Source organism: Crocuta crocuta, unplaced genomic scaffold, assembly GCF_008692635.1.
Source record: "Crocuta crocuta isolate KB4526 unplaced genomic scaffold, BGI_CrCroc_1.0 scaffold109, whole genome shotgun sequence".
NCBI lineage: Eukaryota > Metazoa > Chordata > Mammalia > Carnivora > Hyaenidae > Crocuta > Crocuta crocuta.
Window position 1 is genome coordinate 121,209 of NW_027533088.1, and position 8,164 is coordinate 129,372.

Genomic DNA, 8,164 nt, shown 5'->3' on the forward strand with positions numbered 1-8,164 from the left:
CCACAGAGGAAGGGAATTGTTCAATATTTGACACATGACTTTTACGGAGAAGGTTGGGACTTATTAACGATTAAGATCTTCAATGTACACCTCAGTGACTATTTACTGATGGGTAAGCATAAGGCAAGAGAGATTGGTAGAGTGAAAAAATAAATATTGCAAATTTATGTGATCAGGGCTTAGATTCTATTTACCCTTGCAACATTTAAAAGTTTCAAAATCGTTCTATAAGAACTCAGGACCATCAAGAAAAGAAACACAAATATGTTCCCTTCTAAAGACAGATGATACACATGAGAAAGCTGTCATATGACACTCTAAGCTCTAAATTAAAACACAGAGATACAGGTATCCAGCCTTACAAAGATCTGAAAGGACATTGATACATATCATTTGATATGAATTATTTTATTTGAATTTCCACAGAGAAAGTTTACAAGAATAAAGGCATACAAATATATTACATTTAATATTGAACATATGCATTAAATCAAAATATTCCTTTCTTGACCTTGACGCTTTATACTTTGAGATATAGGTACAGAAATTTCATCAATTTTATTATTAATTATTCATTTTTATTTACTTTTTAATTTACATCCAAGTTAGCTGGCATATAGTGCAGTCATGATTTCAGGAGGAGATTCCAGTGATTCATCCCGTACGTATAACACCCAGTGCTCATCCCAACAAGTGCCTTCCTTAATGCCCCTCTCCCATTTTAGTCCATCCCCCCCCCCACAATCCCTCCAGCAACCCTCAGTCTGTTCTCTATATTTAAGAGTCTCTTATGCTTTGTCCCTCTCCTTGTTTTAATATTATGCTTGCTTCCTTTCCCTTATGTTCATCCATTTTGTATCTTCAATTCCTCATATGAGTGGTCAGATGATATTTGTCTTTCTCTGACTGACTAATTTCACTTAGTATAATGCCCTCTAGTTCCATCCACGTCGTTGCAAATGGCAAGATCTCATTCTTTTTTATTGTAATACTCCATTGTATATATACACCACACCTTCTTTATCCATTCATCCCTCGGTGGACGTTTGGGCTCCGTCCATAGTTTGGCTATTGTTGGTAGCACTGCTATAAACATGAGGGTGCATGTGCCCCTTCGGAACAGTACACCTGTATCCCTTGGATAAATACCTAGTAGTTCAATTGCTAGCTTGTAGGGAATTTCATTAATCTTAAAACACAAGTTTCAAATATATGAAAATTGTGCCATAAGACATAATTTGAAACATTTTACAGATCCCTACAGTAGAGGTAAAGTCATATTCTCAGTACCGCTGAACCTTCATTACCCATCCCTTCCACTCCAAGAAGCACCTAAATAAGCTGTTGCTTACATATAAAACGGTATGTACTTCCACAGGGTTCATCCAAAGCAGTTTGGCCTGGGCTATATACTACACATTTCTTTGAATCAAATTTTTGAACTAATGGCAATCTGTAACAAAAAATAAAATGTTAACATATTAGAAAAGGGAATCATATTCAGGAATAGTGTTTTAATTAAATGATAGAACTTTTAAAAGCACCTGAATGAAATATTAGCACAACGAGTCAAGTTTTTTAATTCAGACGCCACGTTTTCACAACTTCAGAGCACAATATTACAAAAACACATCACTGCCTCCATAATCAACAACATTAAGGTCAAGGATTTTATCTTTTTGCTGTTGTTATTAATGGCTTTGATATACGATATGCTTTGCTTCTATTTTGTTCAAAGATATACTGGCTACTCTAGCCCAGGAAAACAAATCCAAGCATAAAATTCATCACTACCTGATCCGGAAAATCCCATACTTATGAATGAAAATGAGATCTAAGATTACAAAAACACAGAAAAGAAGTTCAGAATATTTGAAGCACGGGAGGATGCCGAGAATATGGGGCTCAATAAGAGAAAATAAAATAATAGATACACTATTTTCCCTGGACAGCTCCTGTGAGCCTGAGCATCTGTACATGCACATACACATCCAAATGCTTATACAGGGCAAAAAAAATGCTGAAAGCTGTTTTATGGTCACAAATACACTAACTCATGTCACTTGAACATAAGTTTGAATGACCTAAATGGAACTAAAATTGATATTCTGTTATATCTCCTCTCTTTTCTGTACTTTCATGCCTTAGAGAGGTTATCCTTGCTACATTGTTCCCAAATGTTACATTCTCTGGTGAGATCTACAGATAAACTCATAAAGAACTAAAAAAGACCTTGACTGCCAGAAACTTACAGATCTTGGGAGACATTGGAGTTGTTTTCCCACAACCAGGCACCATGTTCTTCACTGTAGCGGAGCCCAATCCAGTAAAAGTTTGTATTGAACCTCATAAAATGCTGATTGGAAACAGAGACAAACATGATAATTTAATTTGAGTCTACTCTGGGAATAATGTACTTTTAACAGAGTGGTAGCATCAGATCCAGCCTTCTAATCACACAAACCGAGATCATTTTTAATGTCCAGTTTAAAAAGCATAGGTGCAGGGCACCTGGGTGGCTCAGTCGGTTAAGCGTCCGACTTAGACTCAGGTCATGATCTCACAGTCTGTGAGTTCGAGCCCTGCATTGGACTCTGTGCTGACAGCTCAGAGCCTGGAGCCTGCTTCAGATTCCGTGTCTCCCTCTCTCTCTGCCCCTCCTTGCTCATGCTCGCTCTCTCTGTCTCTCAAAAATAAATAAACTTTAAAAAAAGTTAAAAAAAAAAAGTATAGGCCTTTCCCTCATATGTTCTTCCTTATGGGCGTAAGCGCCCATTCATTTGTGATCCATAAATAAATGCCACCAAATATTCCTTCTTAAAGGAATAAAAAACGTTAGAAAAACGTTAAAGTTTTCATGGAACACCTCCTTCACAGATTACAGTCTAATTTGATCCCACATTAACGGTATCATAGATATACTTGACTCAACTTATATTCAAAACAGGTTCTTCACGCAGCTAGAGAATTTTGTCAACTTTTCTGAAATTGGGTAATGTTTTGATCATACTTTCCATACTTATTGCATACTGTATCCCGGAATGATGATAAAAGATATATATTACAAAAGAAATTATAAATTCAATATACAAACTAAAAATTACAAAGTTGTTTTAGTAGTCTTTGAATTTAAAAAATGGCCTATTATTTGTTCTTTGACTTCTCTCCAAAAAGTTTCTTGTACTTTATCTGGATGCTAACTTGATATTTATTCCTGTGATGTGAATGGATTTTATATAGATTTTATAAGGATTGTTTTTAAGGTGTAGCAAATTAGTTAAGTCATTAGTTCTAATATAATCATCCATTTACTACATAATTAAAGATAAATCTAAGTATACTGCTTTCTTAGCATATTTTCATATGTCAAAAAAAAATGTAGGAAACCAGAATTAAATACGTGCCAATTCATCTATGTCTTGAATATGAAGTAGACTGGAATTCTGAGAAGCGCAGAAATCACGACTTTCTTTCCAAGTTTTTAACTCATCGGAAAAGAAGTAGCAGTTGCATCGGTTCCCAATCCACCTTTCTTGGCAAGAACAACAGTCAGTTTCTAAGAGAAAAAAAAGCAAAACATGCTTGATGACATTCAAGTTTTTCAATGCTATTTACTCATTCAAAAATCATTTGTTACTTATTCACTATTTTCCACAAATATTCTTTGTGAAACTACTATACATACCATAGTTCAGGGGATATTAATGTGAACAAATCAGACATAACCTTTTTTCCTAAAAGAGATCATATTCTAGGGAGAGTCAGAACTCTATCATTTCCAATCATTTGTCAGTGATATTTCATAAAAATTTAGGTAAGTATGCCTGAGAATAAGTCAGTATGTAAGAACATTGGGTAGCGGAGTGTCAATTTTAGGATGGCTAGAAGACTCTTTTCAAGGACGTGACCCATAAAATTGAGCTCTGCTGTGTAAACTAGATAAAGAGACATTTATGGGAAAATATTTTAGCACATTTCCTGAGTCAGAAAACAATATGGCGCACTGGGAGAATTCCAATGCTTGGATATTCTATTTTCAAAATAAAGATAAATGAAACAATTAGCTTGACGTCTGATCATACATTTTAATAGTGATAGCATCCTGAACATTTACTATCCCCAGTGATGAAAGTCAGGACACACATAGGCACTCAAATCTTTTTCAAATGAATGGTGCCGAAGTGTAGGGTAGAAGGGTGGAGGTTACCAGGAGCTGGAGAGTGGGGTAAATGCAGATATTTTGGTCAAAGGGGACAAACTTCCAGTGAGAAAGTGAATAAGTTCTGGGGACCTAATGTACAAAGTCACGGTTATAGTTAGCAATACTGTATGATACCTGCAAATTGCTTAAAAAGTAGATCATGAATGTTCTCACCACAGAAAAAGAAATGGTAACTATGTGGCATGATAGAGGGATTAATGTTATGGTAGTAACGATATTGTAACATATATGTATATCAAATCAACTTGTTGTAATACTTTAAACTTACACAACATCCTATGTTAGTGTCTGATTAGGGATGCAAAAAAGCTAAGGGAAAAAAGATAAATAAAATGTTATATGATTACAGAAGATGGTGAGACAGTTTGGAGAGCATTCAGAAAAAAATACTTTAAGATATTGGACTTTGAGCTGGCTTTCCCTGCATAAGTAGGGCTTAAAATTGCAGAAATCTGTGCTCTCTATTGTGAGTCATGCAAGAAGAAGAAACAAAAATAAAGAGATATAAAAGTACCAGCTATGAGCAAACCGGCAGGAAATTAGGATTAACTGTAGTATTTACTGTAATCTATTTTTGATTTGCTACAGCACTAATGTAACATGAGCACTTATATAGGAAAAAATGTCATTTAGGCTAATATTTCCCTTATTGCTTATACATGTAAGGTATGCACATTCAATGTAACTTAACAGTTTGTACATTAAAATATAATGAAATGTGACTATCCTACAATTATCAGATAAACTCGTGTTGCTAAGGGTACATCATACTCTGTGTGAGAAAAAAAAAAAAAACCCTGTCAATTCTATCCTCTACCAACACTAAGGTTTTCCAAAGTATGACACTTACCTTCTTGGATTTCTGTGGTTAGTCCTGGAGACATTGTTGGTTGAATACTTTGTTCACTAAGTACTGTAAGAAATGATTAGAAATTTATGTCATTAGATGCAAGTTTATGAAATAATAAAATATCACGCATTAGTAAAAAGAAACCTTCATGGTTAAATGATTTCATCACAGCTGTGATCTTTATACAAAATTGACTGGAAAAGCTGACAATTTTTCAGGGCTCCTGGGTGGCTCAGTCAGTTAAGCATCCAACTTCAGTTCAGGTTATAATCTCACGACTGGTGAGTTCAAGCCCCGCATTGGGCATTGTGCTGACAGCTCAAAGCCTGGAGCCTGCTTCAGATTCTGTGTGTGTCTCTCTCTCCCGCCTCTCTCCCTCTCTCTCTCTCTCTCTCTCTCTCTTTCTCAAAAATAAATCAACATTTAAAAAGTTAATAAAAGTAAGAAAACTTACAATTTTTCAACAAAATTCCTGTAGTAATCGTCAACGAAAGGCATATTACTCCTAAGATCCCAGAAATCAAATTCCATGGATTGATCTGAGAAGCTGTAGTAAAGGAGAAGTCCAATGATGACTCAAAAACCAAAGACAGGAGGTGAAGTTCTTAAAAGCAACACAGGGCGAGAGAATCCAAAAAGTTCTTTCATTTGATAACCCCATCCTCTTGCCAATGAAACATGAGAATGAGAATATCCCATTCAGAACTCCACCCAATAGCAAGAGTTTTATGTGATGTCATTTATCCTTTAGAGAGATTATCTACAACTCTTCTCCTTTCCCAGTCCTGTCTCAGCAAAGTAGATTTACTATTTATTGCCTAGTTCAGCAAAGACGTTTAGGCATCTGGATTAAGAAGAAACCAAGAGGCATCAAATTGTGCCTTAGGGACTTAGCTAACAGATATTTATGTTTATTTTCTCAACAAAAATCACAAGATAATATGAGTCCCATTAAGTAGATACCAAAACTTAAGATCCATTCATAATGTTATTTTCTCGAGGTATAAAAGCTGGTACGTATCCAAATCAGAAAGCAAATGAAAGCTTGTCTAGGCCCAGCGTCTTTTATTCAGCATATGCAATCACCTCCACAATTGTACTTGGAAACGTGCTCTTTGATTCATCTGTTCATCTCAGTGCATTCTTTGCCCAAGAAATGTCTGGCTGCTTGTAGCTTTGTAGAGATTCTATAAGAAAGGGAACCCAGGAGCACTCTGGCCTTATGCTCGAGATGAGGGTTTCCCCAACCAATGCATGGGTAATACCTTGGGACCTGGATTCATTTCACCGTACATTAAATTATGACCTTATAAACATCACAAATGATAAACTTTCTAAAAAACCACTCTTAAGCATTGTCGTTAATATTTGGCATTCTCTCTTTGCTTCTGTACCAGGTTAAGTTTGTTCATAATTTAATCTGACACATTCAGTTCGCATTCAGAGTTTAGAACTACCCCTGTCCGACGCCACTCTTTAAACCTGCTGGAAAAGCTTCAAAAAATCATTTCTAAGTTACAGATGAAGAATCAGAAGTGGAAAGGGCTGATACATGGAACGCCTAAAAACATCCACTTTTTTTTTTCCCCTAAAAGCACTGCCCTGAAATTAGGACTACCCATGAGATGCCTTTTCTGGTTAATTTCATTTTTAAAAATTTGATGACTTGGGCCCCACTTACCTGCCATCAGGAACGTTCCTGGGTCGATGCTGGCAAAGCACAATTTGTGCTTAATCCAGAAGAATGGTGCTATGTTGGTTCGGGGAGCCAAGCTGGAGGCTCAAGAATCCAAAAGTCATGTATGAAGAAATTTAACCGGAAAAAAAAAAGAAAAACTATATATTTGAGCAATGCTCTCGAGTCTTCTATTGGTGAATGAATAGTGTGAACAAAAAGCAGTAAGTCACTTCTAAAATGTTCCCAGAACCACAAGACAGGAAATTCTCACCGTACATGTGTAATGCAAACACTTTGACTATCATAAAAGAAAATGAGAGGGATTTTTAAAAAATATATGAACATCAAACACATTTCTAAAAACCATTTGGAAAACGGGAAATTTGGGGTTTTCATCCTCGAGCCTACTGGTAATCTGGGTTGAGATGAATTGTTACCCTGTTTCCTGTTTTCTTGTCTCAAATTTCATACCCTGAGGCTTTACCTTTAGTGCAATTCTATGAAATGGAAATTGAATTGCCCTGGTGTTACCTCGGGTTAAACGAAAAAAAGACTTCAGAAGAGCAGCAGAACTACCAGATACTTAACAGATTATGGGAGAAGGCAGAGCCATACTCCCCAAACCAGGTACTAAGTGAATGTCTGACCTAACGTGGTAGGGAGTCCACAATGCGCTAGTCAAACATGTAAAATAAATACCAATCCCTGCAGCCCCAAATACACAGTCACATATTTATATATTTATTTTTGCCTACACAACTTTGAGCACACTGCATTTTGAGTACATTAATGAATGACACCAGACTGAACTCTTTAACCTCACGCTTCCAAATCGTTTTCTGTTGTAATAAGCGAGTAATCACACGACTCATTTCTCTCTGTCTCCCCCTCTCACTTTCTTTGCCCATTCCCTTATGGATTATGAATCACCACCACACTATACTCATCATTGGAGACATCAGAATGTAAATGTCTTAAACAAAGCTTCCTTTCTAACTGATTAGACATCCCATCTTGGGACATCTGAATTCAGTGAAACTTTATGCGTTGAGCAGTTGGGCATGTCCTATAGTTTGGTCAGCAGGAGTTTCAAATGCAGCCATAAGAACTTCTTTCTTAAAAGGATGGGCTATTTTTGCATCCATACCTCTAATATGGTTCCACATGTTATTTCAGAGATGTAAAAAAAACTACGTTATCTTAAAACAAATGGTAGGAATGAGTTAAAATTGTTATGACTCAAAAAAGGTTTCACTGATTGTCGAATAAAACAATGGATGAGAATGAAATTCTACTCCATTTTAAAGCCATGTAATAGAGTTATGGTTGCCTATTTTATCTCCAATCACCTAAAATACAAAACATGAACCTAATAATTTTATTTAAACAAAACATCACATGGTAAGAACATTGA

At 36.0% G+C, this 8,164-nt stretch overlaps 1 protein-coding gene across 1 annotated transcript; it reads right to left on the reverse strand.

Annotated features, from left to right (window-relative positions):
- Nucleotides 1-432: 432 nt before the first annotated feature.
- Nucleotides 433-6,936, reverse strand: KLRD1 (killer cell lectin like receptor D1). The gene is made up of 6 exons (XM_077745985.1): nucleotides 6,754-6,936; nucleotides 5,527-5,619; nucleotides 5,073-5,135; nucleotides 3,405-3,556; nucleotides 2,253-2,356; nucleotides 433-1,453 (listed from the first exon to the last, which is right to left on the reverse strand). Exons 1-6 carry the CDS (start codon nucleotides 6,758-6,760, stop codon nucleotides 1,333-1,335), a joined length of 540 nt encoding a protein of 179 aa, XP_077602111.1. The 5' UTR covers nucleotides 6,761-6,936; the 3' UTR covers nucleotides 433-1,332.
- Nucleotides 6,937-8,164: the final 1,228 nt, after the last annotated feature.